This window comes from Barbus barbus (assembly GCF_936440315.1).
Source record: "Barbus barbus genome assembly, chromosome: 9".
NCBI lineage: Eukaryota > Metazoa > Chordata > Actinopteri > Cypriniformes > Cyprinidae > Barbus > Barbus barbus.
This window is the reverse complement of record NC_136737.1, coordinates 7,887,580-7,909,313: the sequence shown is the minus strand read 5'-3', so window position 1 is coordinate 7,909,313 and position 21,734 is coordinate 7,887,580. Positions and strand designations below refer to the sequence as shown.

Below are 21,734 nucleotides of genomic sequence, written 5' to 3'. Positions count from 1 at the left end.
GCACTCTGCATATTCAGTTCAAAAGTTTATCAATGAATATATTCAGTGTTTAAGACCTTTTTCACTCCTATGGGAAAATGTACTCTTTTACTTCTTTCCAAGAGGAGCAATATTTTTTTTTTTACTTAATTTATTTACATATACTGTGAACCCAATTTAATCTACAATAAGAATCTAAATAAGAAACCCAATTTATGGATTTGTTGGCTGAACTATATATACATATACATTGACAGTATCAGAGACTCTTTGAATAAAAAATCTGTAAGAACTTTGAAAGCTTGGGAACTTTATTTATTTTGATTTTGATATCTATACTTGTATGTATATGTATCTTCTGTCTTTGAACTTTTATACTTACCTCCCCCTGGCAACTATTTGTTGTAATTTATTTTTATGTTTATTTTTGTTGTAATATCTTTTTTGATGTTATTTCTTTAAAAAATATTGTATGTTATTGTTCTTTGAAAAAAAAAAAGCCCAAAACAGCCCAATCGCGTTTCGAGGGGGTCCCCCGGTAAAATCCCACCTCTGGTATGTAAAATTCACGTTTTTTGGTGAGGTAAAATTCGCATTGCAGAGGCTAAATATCATGTTATTGGGTTCGCTTCAACCCGTGGACATGAAAAATAACCCGCGGCAACTGATTTTAAAGTAGCTCAATCCTGAGGGAAAACCGCGTACTTGGCAACACTGAGTGGAGGTGACTAGGGGTGTGCTATACTGCAAATTTTGGTATGGATCCGATACAGAGTAAATACAGGGCCAGTATCGCCGATACCGATGACAATACCGATACTTGTCATAAATGACCAACAACAATTAAAAAAAATAAAAATAGTCACCTTTATTTATATAGTGCTTTTAACAATACAGATTGTGTCAAAACACTTAACAGTATCAAATTGGAGGAGAGTGACAGTAATGTAGAAAAATAAGATTAAACACTCAATTTTCAGTTAAGACATTTCATTATTGAATTCAGAAATGTCATTGTCTAGATCAGTTACAATACTATTGATACGACTAATATTATATTCACCTTAAAGCTACGTGGATATTATTTGCCTTTCTAAAAGGACTTTGCAGGCAGAGGAGCCCAGAATATGAAAGCAATAAACAGTTTCATGTTAAGTATTTTCCTCCCATAGATAAGTTATAAAAATAATTAACATGGCTTAATAAATTAAGAACGTAATATTAAAAGACAAAACTCAGTATACACCTTATTAATGCTGCAAACTAGATATACAAGTACGCAGATGCCCAGAATATGAAAGCAACGCTCAACGTTTTCACATTATGCATTTTCCTCCCATAGAAAACCATTATAAAGAAAAGTTTAAGTGGCTTATTGAATGAAGACAGTGATATGAAAAAGAACTATTAAGCCATAACTCGTTTATTATTGAAATGATTTTCGTACTGTATTTTCTGTTTGTTTTGTACATACTGTAATATTTGTTTGTTATTATTGCAATGATAATCTGTGATATGAAAAGACCAAATGCTGTATATTTTATAAAAATATATAGGCCTACTATTTATGTACAGGTAAGCAGATGAACCCAGAACATGAATGCAACACGCTGAATTTCATTTTTCTCTCATTGTAATATAAAAACATTTAATATGGTGCAATGGAGGAAGACATAAAGTCATAAAGACCAAATAAATAAATAAAGACTAAATTCGGTATAGTTTGTTAATAAAATATAATATGTGGCAACCAGCTGAGCCCAGAATATATGCAAACATGCTAAATTACATGTTAAGCATTTTACTCCCATAGAAAACCGTTATAATGAAAACATTCAAAGTGGCTTAATGCATTAAGACATTATATTAAAAGACCAAACTCAGTATACACCTTACAATGATACTGCATAAAAAGGAGAATTTTGGTATACAGTTATATACAATATGCACTATGTGAAGGATTTCCTTCCTCCCCTTTTTGTAATGCTCAAGACCAGGCCACCACCTATCCCCATCCAACCCCCTCCCACCGTGGTGGAATCTGGATAAATGAAGTGACAGATCTGTTCTTACTATCCTGTTATATTTATTTTTGACATGTTTCAATACAAATATATGAATAATGTAAATATGGCCATAAATATCAATAACAAATCACATACTGAGTTTTCTGCAACAAAGAGTCCAACTGTTACATTATGAAAAAATGGTTTGCATTCAAACAAAAATAAAGTAGTGCAGTAAGAAATGTACTTTTTGCACTATTGTTTTTTTATATCCATGCCAATGTAATAAATAAAATAATGAAATAAATTATATGAAACATTTCTGCTACAAAACATACAACTGTAACATTATATATATATATAAAAAAAAGTTTAATTCAAAATTGAAAGCTGCCAAGCAATCATCAATAACTAAATGGAAAATCAGAAAGCATCTCGAAAGAAAGGCCTTCTACCATTCTTCACAAGTTTTGGTTTACACTCAGAACTGAAAATGGCAAAGCCTTACAGCATCAACAACCGCCTAAGCAGTGCACTGGTTTCTGCAACTTTGTTTATTACTGTCTCATTGTCTATAGACATGAGGATTTCCTTTTCTGTGCCCATTAGCATGAATGCCTCTAATTTCTCTTGAGACATTGAGCTTCTTAGCCTGTTCTTAACAAATTTCAGTATTGAGAAGCTTCTCTCACAGGCGATCTGAGTGATTGAGATTGCCAACAGAAACTTATATGCCAAACCAATTACATGGTAGGCATCAGTGAGAAGGTTGTACTGTGAGAGGATGAGATACACACAAAGGGCACAGTTTTTGCAGCAGGAACAGGTCCTGTTCTCCAGCTCTACCTCTGGTTCCATAAACAGTGGTCCACCTGTATCCTCCTCACCTCCTACAAGCATCTCACTACCTGTCCTTACAAAGTAACCCTCCAGAGGGGACTTCTTCAGTCTCTCCCACTGGAATGCCAAGCCAGACAGCTCAGCATGCAATGTGCCAACAGTTCCTCTGTCATCAAATTTAAGCAGACACTTGCTGATTTCTTAGAGTGTTGACCTAGGGAGCCCATTTGCCTTAATTTTGCCAAAGTTTTTAGGGTCAAAATCTGAGAAAAGTTCTGCATTTGCTGAAAACCTTCTATGTATGCTACCTGCCACAGTGTCCAGAATGACATTGTGCACATTGACCTCAAAGCCAGCATCTGGTGATGCTAGAGGTTTGTCTTCTGAAAGCTCTCCTGGCACTTTTGTCTTTTTTCGAACTTCTCTGAAAGTGCAGTCTGCACTTCTATCTCAATGCTATCCTCCTCTTGCAGCTTTTGATTTGCCCAACCCACAAACTCATCAGCTGCTACTTTCACTCCCTCAAAGTCTCTGATAAATTTGTAAAGGCTGTCCTTTGTCTCCTCAACCAGATGCTGAGCTGCTAGAATATCCATACCCTTTATCTGCAGGTACTTGGAGAGGGGGATGTATGCTCAAAAATTCGGAGAAAGGTTTGAGCAGTGAGGATTGTTTCATACTTTAGAAGGGCTTCAATGTATCCCTTTGCTTTGACCCTCACTGTTGGCTTCATACTTGTATCTTCCTCAATAGAGGAGAGAGTCAGCAGCAGGTCAACATACAGTGCATCCTGAGGTTTACTAAAACACGCAAGGACCTTAGTGAGAGCCTGGTCCTTAGCCCACCACCTGGTTTCCCCTATTGGGCACATTCTTCTGTGACGTTTGTCATTACTGGTCTCTTCCCACCTCTGCATACGCTTATACGATTCTCTGAGAAAAACTGCAACATCATTAAGCAATGAAAAGAGAGATGTACTTTCTACAACACTTCCTGTTGTGTCTGCCAGTACCAGATTCAGAATATGTGAATAACACCAGACATAAATGTGTGAAGGAGACTGCTCTGAGAGAAATGCAGAGAACTCTTGATATTGTCCCTGCATGTTAGCTGCACCATCAGTGGAGTTGCCCACACATGTGCCAATGTCAATACCAAGCTTGTGTAATGTCTGTTTGAGATATTTTCCTGTTGATGCTTCACAGTCTACCACAGCAACCAATCGTTCATGGATGGCATCTGTAACATATCTCAAAATTACTGCACATTGGACTTTTGAGGTTATATCTTGGGTGGTATCTATTTGGACTGAAACCATGCCTGCCAGTTTAACCTCATCTGCATTTGTGCTCTTTATAATTTGGCTGATGATATCCACAACTTTAAAGATGATGTCTTTTGACAGGAAAGTCACAAGAGAGCCTCTGCCCTTTGCCCCAGTCTCATGGTGCTTCTTGCTTTGTTCAATACAAGTGTTCAAGTGCTGTTGAAGGCACATATCATACTTGCTCAAGAGTGTTATCAACCCAGGAAGTTGCCATGATTGACTGCCGTGTTTTCCAATGTATAAGCAGCCTCTGCTCGATCTCCTCTTTAACTAAGTCCACATTTGCCAATGACTTTTATGACATCTACTATGCGCTCCATCAGTGATGGGGACTCGAGTTTGAGACTCGGACTCGAGTGCGACTTAAGTCACACACACAGTGACTTCAGACTCGACTTGAGACTCGTCCTCGAAAGACTTCAGACTCGACTCGGACTCGAGCTGCGGGGCTCGTGAACAATGTTTATTTTTAGGAAACAACTGATGAGCTCGCTGTTATTCCCCTCCCTCCGTTACCTATAACCTGCCCATGTAACACGTGACGTACTACGTATCTGCTGCGCGCGGTGCGGCCACACTTTTTTTATTTTTTTTATTTTAGGCGCGGCGGCCATACATTATAGGACAACGAACAAACATGTCGACTGCTGTACCCATAGGCGTAATTTACGGGTGGGACGGGTGGGACATGTCCCCACCACTTTTTACCAGGCTCGATATTGTCCCCACCACTTTTAAAAAGTAACTGAAAAATAGATTGCGTAAGGTATGTATTAAAGGAAAAGCACCATCTACAAATCGGCACTCTTCATAATCTAATTCATTCATTTAACAAATTTTTCCGCCGGTCAGAAGTTTTTCAACATCCTCAAAGATGAATATTAATTCTCGTTGTGAAACTATCGCGAGATACGCGATATGCGTCATGGGATATGTAGTTTCCTTTCCCTATAATTAATTAGTCTACAGATCCTGTACCTCTTTTAAAATTTATTTGTAGTCTACAATGTTAATACTGTATTTTAGTCTTAAGGCCATTGCACACTGAGTCCGAATTTTTCGTCCGAAATTTTCGCACGTTGAATAATAAATACGACCTCACGTTTTGTCAATCACGTTTGCACACTGCCTCCGAAATTTTCGCCCGTCAAAAAAAAAATCGGATCGAGTTCGATTTTTTTGCGTTTTTCGCATCCGTATAAAGCATTTTGAGATGCTTTGAGAAGGTGTTTTGACCATTCAGAGCCACCGTACAAGCGAAAGCCAAAATCCAAAATAGTGTCAGACAAATTAATACACTTCGTCTTGCAGCACAGAGCACTTTATGACAAACAAATTGCGGAATACAAAGATACAGAATATAAAGAACTGCTGTAGCCTATTTTTTTATGCCTGGCGCGCACCTTTCCGATGCCGCAGTTCGGGGTGTGTGTGTCTGTTGGTGTATCCATACCTCAGACAGTCTCTGTTCAGGATAAATTGGTTCACGGAAATTGGTGGTCTTCTTTTTAATATGTGGATTCCGTATCGCTAGCAAAGTATCAAACTGAGGCACTGACATCCTGAAATAAAAGTTTAATCTCTCGGGATAATCCCGCAGCTCTTTGATAAGGAGGTGGAACTCTCCTTCCTCTCTGCGCAATCTAAGGATTGGATGGACCCAATATTCCCTTTTTCTTTTTCTTTTTTTAAAAAGAGAGAGGACAACAAAATCATCCTCACTGCTTGAAGACATTTTGTATAGTTTTGCGAATTTTTTCTAGCGATACTGAATCCACATATTAAAAAGAAGACCACCAATTTCCGTGAACCAATTTATCCTGAACAGAGACTGTCTGAGGTATGGATACACCAACAGACACACACACACCCCGAACTGCGGCATCGGAAAGGTGCGCGCCAGGCATAAAAAAATAGGCAACAGCAGTTCTTTATATTCTGTATCTTTGTATTCCGCAATTTGTTTGTCATAAAGTGCTCTGTGCTGCAAGACGAAGTGTATTAATTTGTCTGACACCATTTTGGATTTTGGCTTTCGCTTGTACGGTGGCTCTGAATGGTCAAAACACCTTCTCAAAGCATCTCAAAATGCTTTATACGGATGCGAGAAACGCAAAAAAATCGAACCCGATCCGATTTTTTTTGACGGACGACAATTTCGGAGGCAGTGTGCAAACGTGATTGACAACGTGAGGTCGTATTTATTTTTCAACGTGCGAAAATTTCGGACGAAAAATTCGGACTCAGTGTGCAATGGCCTTTACTGTGCGTGGCTGCTTCACTAAAAAGCTTCTTGTATCACTTCCACGCTTTCTTTTGGACATTTTGTTGATGTTTTAACATTTATGCTATAGGTAGCAACATTTACCGTTAACTAGCCTTTACATGTGGGGTGGGGGAGGAAAAAATAGAGCTTTTATAAAAACGTCATAAAAAAAAGATTCGTCAAGACAATTTCATTTATTTAATTAATAAAGGGTAGTTTAACTATTTCAAACACAAATTAACTCTCATTCATGTTTTACACAAGGTTTTGCGTAGTTCAGGATTGGTTAAATTATTTGATTGGATGAGGAAACATTTTGTGGGCTTGTCTTGACTCATGACGTAATGTTGATTCTTCGTTCAGCGCGTGCATTGATCACCTACTTTTAGCAAGTTGTCCTTTTAGCAAGTTGTTCCACATTGTGAATGTTACGTTTTGCTTATTTGGATTTTTATAGACATATTTGTGAATGTGATGCATGTGTGGAAATTAAGTGCATTTCTAACTCTGAACTCAGTCCCCAAGTAAATTCGGTTATTAAATAAACAAATAGCAAAACGTTTTGTGCGGTGTCCCCACCACTTTTCAAAGCAAAGTTACGCCACTGGCTGTACCATTCATCGTTAGCTTTGGATTTAAGTTTAGATTATACAGTTGGTACATTAGTAAAACCATTACGCCCATGGAGAGTCCCGTAAACCACATATCCGAGTGAGTGTGTGTGTGCGTGCGTGTGTGTGTGTGTGTGCGCGCGCGCGCGTGCGTGTGTGTGCTTGAGTGCTTGCGTGTGAGAGAGTGTGTGACCAAGGCCGTAACCAGGGTTTGAAAATCAGTGAGGTCCGAAGTAAGGTGTTAAGAATTGTGCTATAATAACACCCACAAATGTACTACATATAGCCTAAACTTCAAAATAGACAGACATGTAGATGATTGTGAAATATTTTTTATTCAATATAATGTTTTACATGTTACAAACTATTTACAGGCTATTTGCTATTGTGTTTCTCTGTGTGTGTGTGCGCGTGTTTGTGTGTGTGTGTGTGTGTGTGTGTGTGTGTGTGTCTTTCAATTTAGGCTTTTTTTTAAGAAATACATCTAATGTATTTTGCCGGAACCTTTTTGCCATTCTACACTCTCTCTGTTCTGTCTGTTTTGGAGGATAAACATTGTTAAATTAGACCTTCTTTATTGCATCACAATGGGTTATGTAACAATACTGATTACTGTAATAGATTTCCATAATAAACATTGCTATATGGATAAGTAATAATAACTTTGGCTGTGCTCTAATGCAGTGGTTGTCAACTGGTTAGGCCATTGAACCCACATTTTACCATGGACATTAAGCTGCGACCCTTTTTTTTTTTGGAAATTGACATATATATATATATGCCGTCTGAAAATTTCTTCTAGAATGATCATTTTTATCAAGCTCGTATATTTAAGTTCAGTAATTTCACTTAAATGACAATTAAAATGACCTATTAATTGACATTTAAGTGAAATTACTGAACTTAAATATACGAGCTTGATAAAAATGTCCATTCTAGAAGAAATTTTCAGACGGCACTTAGAGGCTTTTGCATATATATATATATAAAAATGTACACACATACACACTGTATATAAGAAAATGCACATACTGATGAGAATGAGGTATATAAGGTAACAGGTAAAGGTAAGGTAGCAGTTCCAAAACAGTTTTTGTTAATAAGTTGGTATGTGATGAGACCACAGTCATTTAGAAATACATTACAAAAAAACACAGTCAAAATAAAGTGGCATTTTGAGGGTTAAAGTCTGTTACCATGGTAAATTTGCGGTGTAATTGAAGAGTGCGCGCAACCAGCACAGTATGACTGACAGGACTGGAAAGTTCTTTTTTTTTTTTTTTTTTAGGTGAGGGAATTTTTATTTTATAACAAGTTATAAAAATAACGTTAGAATAATGACACCGACATAAAACTTGACAACATCTCATTTGACCGTAGATACTGAATGAGGAAAAAGCGTTTTTCTCAGGTAGGCCTACTTTTAGAAGAGTCAACCGCTTTCAAGCACGTCTTTCAAAATAATAGTCTAGCGTCAGAAAAAACAGAATTACGTTTGTTGTTTCTTTGACTGCACACTCCGCGACCCACTCAAAACGTTTTTGCGACCCACCAGTTGAGAAACACTGCTTTAATTAATGTTTTTTGATTACTTAAGGTTAACTAAAGAGCATGAGACGTCTGCTGGCCAGTAACGTTAACGTTATTTGGCATAGTAGCCTATTTCATTCTGTAACAAACAGAATTGTATTATGCTATTGTTTTTGATAGTGTTATACATTTCTTTCAGATATTAACGATGATCACTGCGTTTGTCTTACCGATTGTGGTATCTTCCTGTCAGCAATTAAGTTACAGATTGTCTATAAGCTTTTTTTATGAATGTACAATGTTGCCAGATATTGCTACGAAAAACAAGCAATTACAAAAAGAAAGAAAAAGATATCCGAAATAAGTTCAAAGCTTGTGTTTTGTAAATAAGAATATATCACTAAAACTAACGTTCAACTTTCCACTTTATAAACGTCCCAAAGTGTCACAATAAATTGGAAAAACGTAAAATAGGTGGATCTGGCAACAAACGGAGACTGCACCCGCGCTCTCACTCAACACGCTCTCAAGCCCCGTTCACTGCGCTAGCTTCTCGCAGCAACATGAATTGCAAACACTCATGTGATATGAGGTGGTTTAAACGACTAAATAATCATTCAGAGAGCTTGACATTTTATTTTTGAATATAAAAAATGACCGAGGTCCGGACCTCGGTGACCTCATAGCTGGCTACGGCCGTGTGTGTGACCAGTGTGGTCATTGAAAATGTGTTCAGATATATATTCTTCACAGAAAATGAGCCAAGGCCAATGAGTCTGAGTTTGAAAAAATAATTAATCGTATAAATTTTCTCTTGATAAAAAATGAAAACGGGTCCTACAGATCCGAACACCATACAAGGGTTAATTGCCAAACTTGTGGTGGTCGATTAACGTAATCATTTACGTGCCGCTGGCTTCCATCACGTTAATTAACGTTGTCTGCAAACAGGTTACAGGATTATTGTTGATCATGTAACATTACACTGGTTTGAGAGTTTGGGATGTGTTGACTTACAGTAGTGATTAGTTGCATTTTAATTGCCATTTAAGTGAAATTATTGAACTTAAATATACAAGCTTGATAAAAATGATCATTCTGAAGAAAATTTCAGATGGCTTTTGCATCTGAACTCTTCATATATTTCACATCGTTTGGTTTGTTGCAATAGTGTTTTGCATTTAGCTACAATGTGATGTTTGACCATATTACGTCTTTCTTAATTTTTGGTCTGTACTGTACTGTGTGTTCATGCTACAAGTTAAAATACAGATAATATTAACTTCAAAGTAAAGCATTCTTGGTGTTTTTGTCATGTTGCAATAGCCTGTTTACACTGATTATATATACAAATCAAAGCTGATACTGTATGCTAATAGATACAGGAGTCATAATAACATATTACATGCTTTCAATTCCTTATATATATGCAGTGTTGGATGGGTCGCTGTACGTGATGCAACACTTATTATAACCAGAGACTTAATATAATGAAGAGACTTGAGACTTGACTTGGACTCTAGCTCAAAGACTTGTGAGCATCTCTGCGCTCCATTTCCAGACGCTTTTTCTTTACTTGTTTATAATGTAAAGACATTTGATTGCCAGTCAATGGACTTTTCACATCTTTTTAGCCATTAGAAAGTAAGCATCTGCACTATCTCTGTGGGCATTATTTTCTCATGTTCCTCAATCCTCTGATGAACATGTTTCCATGCATTCATACCTCCTTTATAAAAGGACTAGCACCTGCAACAGGTGCAAATGCCAAACACACAGAACAGTACAGAGAATTTGTTTTTTCATTGTATGTCAACCACTTGCGGTTGGTTCCATCCTTTCTGTTATAAACTTTTGCTATGGGATGTTCCTGTTGAGGATGATAACTGAAAAACATGCCAAGGTCCTTTGACTGAGGATGAGCAAAATAATCAAAAGTATCATTCTCCTCATCTTACATTTCATTTAAAAAGATAATCAAAAGAAAAAAAACTAAACTGAAAAAAAAAAAATCCTTCAATGTAAGTCACTTTGGATACAGTGTTTGCCAAATGCATACATATATGTTGTATAGTTTTTGACTATAGTCACTGTACTTTGAGTCGGCAGCTCCTGTGTGTGCTTGTTTGTCTTGAAAAAATATTTGTCAGTTTGACACATTTGGCCGCGTCATCCTCCAAATACTTTCTTTTTTTTTTTTTTTTTCTGGTTTTTTCAGCTCCTCCAGGCATCTTTTTTTTTTTTTTTTTACTGTCCATTTTATTCTTCCCGCGATTAGCGCACTCTCCCCAACTCACACCATAGCAATAATGGCTTCGGTTTGTCTCCATGGCAACGACCTGGGACACGCACTTGTGTAGAGGAAGCGAGAGCGCGTCAGAAAACGTCACATTTTAATGTTAAATTCAAATGCAGTGTAATTAGCTTAGTTGGTCACACAGTAACTTAAACACATAACGTTATACGTTATTCTGTGAATGTAAAAAAAAAACAAAAAAAAAAAACAGGCGAGTCTGCCGGCCCAATTTATGAGCGGGGCAGAGCAGCCCACCGGGTGCCCTCCCGATGGCCACTCCGGGCCTGCCAACGTTGATACTATAGATATTAAGATCGATCTGCCCACCCCTAGAGGCAGGGAGGTGCGGTCAGGGTAGGCAGGGTAGGCAGTGCCTCACCAATGTTGACATTACATTTATTAATTCCAAGAGCTTTATTAATTCACCACAAACCACATTATTAATTGCATTTATTTTATTCCAAATATTAATTTTTGTAACAAATTTTCAGGAATACACATATAATATACTCATTTTGCCATTGTTTGCTCCTAAAAACTATTGTTTCATGCAGGAAATTCAAGGCCATGGCCATTGAGGCAGAGGTTAGCAGTGCCTCTTTGGTCCATAGAACGTAGTTTACGTAGATTTGCGCATGCGCAATCAGTTCTCATGCGGTCTTGAATTATCAACATTGAGGCAGAGACCAAGGTTGATAGTTTAGCAAAACAGGCTTTGGAAAATGAGGAGGTCATGAATATTTCACTTAGTAAATATGAAGCAAAAGCAGTAATTAAAGCGTATATCACGAAGGAGTGGCAACATAAATGGGATACAGTAAATACAGGACGTCATGTTTATGAAATACAACGAGAAGTAGGAGTAGTGAGGATAACTAAAAGAAGCACCAAAGAGGAAAATATTCTAACAAGATTAAGGGTTGGACATACTATGCTGAATAAAACCTTAAAAATAATAAATAAACATCCAACAGGATTATGTGAGCACTGTGGAACAGAGGAATCAGTAGAACATGTTATTTGTGTTTGTCAAAAGTATACTAATGAACGAGAAGTAATGAAAAATGAACTTAGAAAGATGGGGATAGATGAATTGAAGCTTAAAAATATAGTTACTTATGGTTTAGAAAGTTTATTTCTTTATCTCAAGAGAACAGAGTTGATTAAGAGAATTTAGTGTTTTTTTTTGTTTTGGTTTTTTTTAACATAAAAAGGGTAAACTCTGGTTCACACTCCAATACAGTAGGTGGCGATAATGGACCTCAATGTTGGTGCTACCCGCCATAAAATCGAAGAAGAAGAGGCAGCGACCGACGAGCTTGCTTCATGTAATGTGATCCACTCGCTCTCACTCAATCCGCGCTTCCCGATATAGCATCTAGCGGCGCCTAGCGTTGGCTGTCAACTCATGAAATTGAGAAATACACCCAACAAAGAGGACTTTTACAACAAAGTAATTGACATCTTTGTCCAGAGGTATAGACATATGGACTTCGTCTACAAATAAAAGTAAGCACCCCCTTTAAAACGTAAACTATTCATTTATTTATTATTTTTAAAACCCTTATATTGGCTTGTGTGTGTTGTCTGATGGTGGGCTATAGGCCTGCTGTGCGCTGACACCAAAATGTTCTCTCTTCCATCACCTCTGCCACATTTGTACTGTATATCTATCTGTGCGATTATGGTTTATGTTTTTTAGTTATGTTTTTTTAATCCTGGTGCGCCGTCGCCAGATGCTCATTGCGTGTCGGTGTGTGCGCCTAGCGCAGTTTGTAGGAGCGAATAAGCTGTTTTTGTACTTTAAAGCTGTGCACAATGTTTTCTGACTGTAGCCTACTCAAATCCTGGTGCGCCGTCACCAGACCAATAGTGTGTGTGTGGCTGTCTGTGCGCGTTTGCGCATTTGACTAGGCTGCTTATCGGTTCGCTGACACCGCGCCGCTTCCCTCTCTTACTGTGTCCCACACAAAACATTAGTTTGCTGTATAAGTCATCATAAGATAGATGTGTCCATTAATTTGATTATTAGATTTGGATTGTGCATTAGCCTCACATATGACTGACTTTGCTGTCTGCAGGCAGCGATGTGATGATGATATGAACTTGGGTTGCTACATTAACTGAACGAATATATGAACATATATGCCACATTGATAGGTCACAGCCTACCCATGACAAGATTTCACCGCACGTTACTGCCTAGAGGTGACTTACTTCCTGTCCGAGAGTGGAGCTCCACTTGCCTTCGCCCTGCAGCCAGACCCATCCCCATCCCATCCCGAGGACTGCAGCCAGACCCATCCCGATTTATTCTAGTAGCTCCGACGCCTCGGTTAACATAAATTTGGTTCACATACATTTGACAAGTGTTGTTTTTCACCCAGAAGATCTGGATAACGCTGTTAGTTTCACTTTTGCGTCCGACATTATGATTTTGAATCTGCGTTCGTTTAAACGGAAAAGTGATGAAGATATTAATTTTTTGGTAACGTTAGGAGGTATATGCCTATTCTTCGTGTGTGGTGAGACTTGTATTTGTTATTTTGTTTATTTGTCTCTTTTAAATTCGCCGTAGAACCCAGTTTTTATTATCTTATATTATAATTCATGGCATCGTAACTTAGTCATTATAGAAAATGTCGTTGTATGATCTCCTTATTGACGTCAGAACCAAAGGATTCAAAAAGTATTTATTAATACTATAAATTAAAATATTATTGACATCTAATATGAAATATTATTTCGAATAGCTCTAAAATTAGCCGCAGTGCTACTACAGTAGGCCTACTGTTAACAAACATTTCCAAAATGCATGGCATGCAAAGACATAGGACTATCTTAAACCTTGGGACAATTATACTGTAAGTTTAAAGTAGAAGCACTTTTTTTATAAGGTGGAAAATACCAGTAAATTATTTGAAACCCTTTAAACTGGTTATTTTTTATTAGAGCAAGGGGGCATACATGGAAACTATGCTCTGAGCACCACTTGGATGAATAAATACACAAATATATGCAGTGTGACGTGAGTTTTACTATATTCATTAAGTTGCAGAAGATCATGAGTGAATTTGTACATTGATGTTCGTATGCTATATTTGTTTGCATGAGACCTACAGCAAGGCCAGGTTACTCCTTGTGTAAAAGAGTGCACCTCCTTTATCTCCTCTCAAAGTTACTTTTAAACTGTAACATCGTTACATGCTTAAAAAACTGGTCAAACTACTGTTTATTTAGCCACACTACACTTAAGTTCAACAACTATCATTGAATGAATGCATGAATGAATGAATGAATGAACAATGTTATTTAGGTTGTGACCACATCAAACTGCAAGGGTCCTATTGTTTTGTCATGCTCCTGTATCATGCATGCATCACAATTTGAATGCAGAGACACATTATTTTCATGTTGCATATATTTGTCCCACTATTCCAGAAATTATTTGTAATTAACTGTTCTTTTCTTCTTCAGGTGCTTCTGCTGTTGAGACAGACAGTGCGTCTGTGTTTGTGATGGAGGGAGATGCAGTCACTTTATACACCGATGTTCAAATGAACCAAACAGTAGGAATGACATGGTTTTTTGGAGACAATCGGATAGCTCTAATTAATGGAGATCAGAGTAAAATCTGTATAGATGATTGGTGTAAAGAGAGATTCAGAGACAGACTGAATGTGGATCAGACTGGATCTCTGACCATCACAAACATCAGCACCACAGACTCTGGAGATTATATACTATGGATCACCAGCCGCTATATTGAAAATATCTTTAGCGTTACTGTATATGGTGAGTCATTTAACATTTTAAAGCCAGGTTATCTATGTTTAAATCACATCTATTTAGTGTGTTGTGTTTTTGTATCAAGTTTAAACTGCAATACTAAAATCTTTTAGTGCAAATGGTGATGGATGCTATCTAATAGATGTAAATTAAACACTTTTTCTATTAAAGTCAATGTAAGGTTGAATATTGCAATCAATGTAAAAACAAAACAAAAAACTGTCCCACACGCAAAGCTGAGAACTCTTTCTGCATAACTTTTTCTCTTTTATTCCAATAAGGGTTTGACAGTTGCTCATTTGAATGCCTCTGATTGACTTGCATTTATGCACTTAGCAGTCATTTCTGTGATTGGTGACTGATCTGCATTGATAAAATATTGTTGTTAATAGAAATCTTAATGCAATGCAAATGCATCTATCATAAAAACAAAATTTTAGTGAGCTTTTTAATTCATGAGCTGCAGTTGTGTTCTGATGGAGATGGCACAACTCCTGTTTCTAATGAGACCCTTATCTTCTAGTATAATCTGTTTGATTGAGGATTTCCTGTAAAATAAGTCTGATGAGCAAAAATAAGGATTTTCAGTCTGAAATTCATGGATAAATACACAATCATAATGTTGTGTAGTTTTTTCCCTTTCTTCCATTCTTTGTTGTTTTGTTTGTTTGTTGTTGTCCTCCAATCAGCTGTTGGTTTGTGTTTCAGAGGTTTCTGCTGCTGAACGAGATGAAATGAAGAGAAAGTCTGTGAAGGAGGGAGAATCTGTCACTTTAGATCCTGGTGTAATAAAAAGGCCAAATGATACGATGAAGTGGTATTTTAATGACGTTCTCATCGCTGAAATCACTGGAGATCAGAGTAAGATCTGTACAGATGTTCAGTGTAAAGAGAAATTCAGAGACAGACTGAAGCTGGATCATCAGACTGCATCTCTGACCATCATGAACACCAGAGAAACAGACTCTGGAGATTATCAACTACAGATCAGCAGCAGCAGATTCAGCATTATTAGGATCTTCACTGTTACTGTCACTTGTGAGTATTATTTTGTCATTCAGTGCATGTTTCTTTGTTATTTTAGAATACAGTTCAATGTTTTTAAATAAGTCCACTAAATGAGATCCTGGATTGATCTTTAAAAACAATGCCAGAAGTCACCATTTATCAGTTAAAATCATGCAACACTAATGATCCAAGTACTAAAGATGTAAATATCAGTCAACAATTTTGATAAAATCAATCAGTCAAATCTGTTTGTCTTTCTGTCTGTCAAAGATGTTTCAGATTCAGGATCGTCTTCAGTTGCTGCTGCTGTTTCTTCTGTTGTTGTTGTTCCTCTTCTGCTCGTTGCTGCAGCTGTTTTCTATAAGCGCAACGCAATAATGAAATGTGAGTATTATATACAGCTGATTTAACAAGATGGAAATATGAGAATTGTTGTAGGATTATTATTTTTTCATTAAGCAAAGTCAGCAGTGTTTAACCAAGTTTATTATTGTTCAAACAGGCATCAGGAGGCAGCTCAGGGATGAGGTAAGATAATGTCTGCAACTGTAAATTTATTACGTTCTGATGCTTCTGGTTTTAATCACTTTCAGTTCATTAGTTGGACAAAACAGATCCTTATATTTCTTGATATTGCAGACTTATTTTTTTAATTTACTATCATTGTTAAACACACTTGTTCTTTTATTTATTTATAGCAACTAATGAATAGGAAATCTTACAGATTCACAGTAAATAGTCTCTTAAACGCAATAAAAAAAACTCCCCAATGAACTAAATATCACAACATCAAAACAAAAATAGCAACTTTATATCTAGTTTGTAGTATTGTGTGTTTGTGTAATTCAAACATCAATCCTGTTTCTTTTTCCTTCTGTGACTCTGTGTTTCTTACAGATGAATGGTGCTGAAGACACATCCCCTGAATAGACTGAAGCTCTTACGCAGATGGCTACTATTGAGACATCCCATAGTGAGACTGAGGCTGCCGCTGAGACATAACTGTAACATTATTTATTCTCATTGCTGATAGAAAGTGTCACAATACCAAGGTTTTAGTTGTAGTATCATTAATGGTGATTTCACTTCGGCATCTTGATGACACTATAGACCCCTTTACAGTTTACGTCACAGGAAAGTTCCCGCTTTCCCGCTTGTTGATCACAACCCAGGCTTGGTACATGGAGGTATTTTTCCCTTGGCGCTGGCTCGGTAAAACCTCCGCTTTTAACACACAAAAGTCATCGCCTATATCGCTTTATAAAACCGTCTGGACATGCCCACAGACTACATAATTATAGGCGTCCAGCGATTTGTAGGCTCTCAGTTTTTTGCGTGTGTAAACACTCGGCTTGTCCACCAGATAGCAGTATATGGCGGGCCAGTGAATATCTGGTCACTTGCTAACGTTGTCTACCCATTCTGTTAGGAGCTCGGGATCAGGCAGACAATCGCTATTAGCTAAAACAAGTTTTTAATGGTACTGTTACCGGTCCTGTGGTGTCAAAGACCTTGACGCAATATGCCGGTCTGTTAGCCATTTGTCTGACCAAATGCTGCGCGCGCACCCAACCTAGGCTTTCGATGTTTACAAACATTGAAGGGGTCTATTTACACTCTACTTAAAAAAACACTACAACATTACTTAAAACTGATGTTTTCAGCAGGGATCCTTGAGAAATGAAACATTTCACTGAAACTGTGTTTTTGTGATTTGTTTAGCAAAGATTTGAATCAGAATCAGAATGAACTTTATTGGCCAAGTATATTTACACATACAAGGAATTTGTTTTAGTGACAGAAGCTACACAGTGCAACAAAAAGACAGCGACAGGACAGGACACAGATAATGGGCCTTTTTCACAATGGAGTCAATGTGATTGTCCCACTTCAGGTACTGAGAGATGGTGGTTCCCAGGAATCTGAATGACTCCACTGCAGTCACAGTGCTGTTCATGATGGTGAGTGGGGTTTCTCCTGAAGATCATCTCCACAGTTTTGAGCGCGTTAAGCTCCAGGTTGTTAAGGCTGCACCATACAGCCAGCTCCGTAACCTCCTGTCTGTAAGCAGACTCGTCACCGTCCTGGATGAGGCTGATCAGTGTGGTGTCGTCTGCAAACTTCAGGAGCTTGACAGAGGGGTCTTTAGAGGTGCAGTCGTTGGTGTAGAGGGAGAAGAGCAGTGGGGAGAGAACGCAGCCCTGAGGAGCTCCAGTGCTGATGGTGCGGGTGCTGGATGTGAATTTACCAAGCTTTACTAACTGCTGCCTGTCTGTCAGGAAGCTGTTGATCCACTGGCAGACGGAGGTGGGGACGGAGAACTGGGTTAGTTTATTTTGAAGGGTTTCCGTGATGATGGTGTTAAAAGCGGAGCTGAAGTCCACAAACAGGATCCTCACATAAGTGCCTGGTCTGTCCAGATGCTGCAGGATGAAATGCAGTCCCCATTGACATTTTTTTTAACTCTTTAAAAACCAAAGCTGAGCTGTCTCATACCCTCTCACTCACAAGCGCTTGTCAATGTGAGCGTCTGTTGTTGTAGTCTCAGCTATTTTGATGTCCGTCTTTTTAGTTTAGTTTTCAACTGTGAAATAACGGCCCGGAACAGTGTTGCCACCATGTGGAAAAATGACTGATTACTGTTAACTTCAGAGTGCATGTGCATCCTGAGCATCTATGATCCAATACAGTGTACAGAAAGAAAATTACGTGTACTACGGAACTCTTTAAAGGGAATAAATACGAGATGGGAGGAAAATATATATTTCAATACTTTCTCTCACAGTTTTATCATTGGGTAATTGTATATAAAATTGCGGGCATCAGGGATGACGCCTGGCATTAAAACTGCTTTTGAATGCACGATAGCTTTTTAGTTTCACTTTCACTTTTGAGAATCACGATGGCATGTACTGGTTATTCTATGGAGCAGCAGTACTTAACACACATTTTACAAGATCAGATGTTTGTCAGTGGTGCTGAGGATCTGCAAACCATTTGTCATCGTCCCCCCCAAAAAACAACCAACTGTCACTGATATTTAATGCTGTTGAATGTTTTGTTTGCACTTTATCAGAACTACCTCCTATCTACTGAATAGCAAGATGTTAAACTTGTGTTTAAAGAAAACTTATCAAAAAGGGTCACATAATTTTATGTTTTATGTTATGTTGCAGGGCCTGCCATCTTGTCTTTTTGGCTTGTTGTTTCTAATTGCACTTTAACCCCAAGGGGGAAATCCAGATCAAATCCCAGAAGGGAAAATCAAAACAAAATGAAGTTAAAACCTGTTTTAAACAATTTCTTTGTCACCGGCAGATTGATCCTAAGTAGGGAGGAAAAAATCGATTTAAATCGTAAATCGGATTTTTTTCTTAGGCCATATCGCCCAGCCCTATCGCTCGCTGATTGACGTCCAGCAGTGCTATAAAAGGGAAACTCCGGTGTATTGGCGAGGCCGATCTTTGTGAACTTGTGTTGTGGTTTTCTTGGTTAATTTGTGTTCTTTTGTTTTGGCTTCGTTGGTATGGTTTCGTTTTTAATGTGCTTTGACGGCCATGTAAGACATATTATCTAATTGCTGTCCTGAAGCCTTTGTCCTTTGATACTTGAAAGCCTTAGAAAGCTTTTTCCAAGTTTTGTGACAACTGGACTGGAGGTGAAGGGGGTAGGTAAGCTGTCACGTGACTTACATGGTGCACATTTAGGTTTATTTCGTTGTCTAGACACCCTAGGTTAAGGACTTGTGCCATTTTCTGTATGTTTTTGTTTGGTTAGGTAGTGTAGTTGAGTAAAAGAATAAAAGCTGAAATTACAATCTTTTGATGTCAAACCCAAATGTTTACAGTCTAGAGCAAAAATAAAGGAATTGGCCTTACTGTTCCAATACTTTTGGTGGGCACTATATATTTATTTCATTATTTATTTAGACAAAATATTGTGTAAAAAGTTTGCATACATAGGCATTTATGGCTCATTTAGTATGATAAAGTGAAAATATGGAGCTCATAAAAAAAAAAAAAGAGCCCCAGTTTTATTCAGAGACCCAAACTGAGACTGTAATTTGGTGCAGATAGCAAATGCTGATATTTATACGACTAAAAAGTAAGAAACTTGTGTAGCTTGTAATGTAAATGCACGACACCTTTAAAACAGTACAGCGGATACTTGCAGAAAATAATGAAAATGTCCGTTTTCACTCTATATATCCCAATAATGTCTTTGTAAGATGATATTTAGATGATTTATTTTCTGTATTTTCAAAACAGAGATGAACAAATAATTGTTCCTCAAAAGCTTGATATCATATTTGATACATTTCAACACAATTTGTATGAAAAAATTATGTCTGGATAATTATGTGAACATATGTTGATTTAAGTGTTTGTTATATTACTAACAATATAAAAGTTTTTATGTTTAGTTTATAAAAATCAGTAACAATTTGATCACAAAAAGACGTGTCAAGCACGAGCTTACTTTTATACTAAAAATATACTTTAAAAAGTGTAAACTATCAATCAGGTGACAGAAAGCATGTAGTAGGTTGTCTGCAACATTTTTAGCAGTTTTGATCATGTTGATAATTCAGATGCCTTAGAAACATATGCATCAAACATGATACAGGCTCTATAGGGTTAATAATACATAAAATGCTGCTTCTATCTTCAGTATAGAGTTATGTTTCATAATGTTTACTGACTGCTGAGTAAGCTTTTTACTAAAATTAAGCATCTCAGTGGTGTTTTAAGTACATTTCACAAATGTGTTTACTGATAAAACTGTATTTGTTTGATTTTATTATATGGAATGTTTTTTATTATATTTAGATGTAAATAGTTTTTCATTGTAAAGTCTGTAAATTCTGATTTTTTGTCAGTAAAGCTTAATATTTCATTGTTTTGTAATCTGTAAAATAGAATTTGTAATATCATTGTAAGATAGAAATGATCACCTTCATTTGATTACCTACACAGTGAGTATTAGCCTATTTATATATTATTTGACTTTTCATTATTTACCTATTTTTTGATGATTTGCCAGTTTTTAAATTTTCTTATTTTTGCATTATTTGCCTTTTTATAGGCAATTTTTTCTTTGCTTTCTTTAACTTCGCATTAGCTATGAAAAAGTGCCTTGCACTGTTTTTGTGTATGGAAAATAAAATGTTTCTGTATGTATATACAAATACAATTAAAAACGTATCTAAATCCCATAACTGCTTCTTGAGTTTATGAAATTTGCTATCAGACATTTGCTCTGAGAAATAACTGAACTAAGCTGCACTGAATAGTTTAAAGTGATCATCTATACATTTTGAAGCACGATTTTAACACTTTCTGATGCATTAAGCACTCATCTAACCTTTTAGCGCGTCTGAATGAATCAGATATTTTTGGATGTGTATGCTGCTGATGTTCTTTGGATGAAAATGCTATGTAGATTTAGCAGACTTGTGTGAATTGTTCATAAGTGCTATTGAGATGACTTTGAAAGTGTCCACCACTTTTTTAACTCATGTTTTTCTCAACACAACACATATTAGATCATATATAGATCATGTTAGGTATTACTTCATATTAAAGCTAGCCTACTAATGCAACATTTTTTCTAAAGGGATTATTTCAGCAGAGGAGCTTGGACAATATTAGTGAATGTGAAGTGACATTCAGCCAAGTATGGTGACCCATACTCGGAATTCGTGCTCTGCATTTAACCCATCCAACGTGCACACACACAGCAGTGAACACACACACACCGTGAACACACACCCGGAGCAGTGGGCAGTCATTTATGCTGCGGCGCCCGGGGAGCAGTTGGGGGTTCGGTGCCTTGCTCAAGGGCACCTCAGTCGTGGTATTGAGGGTGGAGAGAGCGCTGGACATTCACTCCCCCCACCTACAATTCCTGCCGGCCGGAGACTCGAACCCGCAACCTTTGGATTACGAGTCCGACTCTCTAACCATTAGGCCACGACTTCCCCTTGATGATATATATAATGATGATGAGTCACTAATGTGGATGTGTTAATCTGATCTGTTGCTAAAACCTATCTGTTCGTTTTCTGTTACTTACATGAACG

General features: G+C 37.3%; 2 protein-coding genes across 2 annotated transcripts in view; both read left to right on the top strand.

The window, feature by feature from the left end:
* The window catches only part of LOC306875011 (uncharacterized protein), a 991,916-nt gene that overhangs the window by 574,737 nt on the left and 395,445 nt on the right, over positions 1 to 21,734 (top strand). The window lies entirely within an intron of this gene.
* Positions 15,358 to 20,866, top strand: LOC306875109 (uncharacterized protein). Its single transcript, XM_079425517.1, has 4 exons — positions 15,358 to 15,682; positions 15,923 to 16,036; positions 16,155 to 16,180; positions 16,550 to 20,866. The coding sequence occupies exons 1-4, from the start codon at positions 15,379 to 15,381 to the stop codon at positions 16,580 to 16,582; spliced, it is 477 nt and encodes a 158-aa protein (XP_079281643.1). The 5' UTR covers positions 15,358 to 15,378; the 3' UTR covers positions 16,583 to 20,866.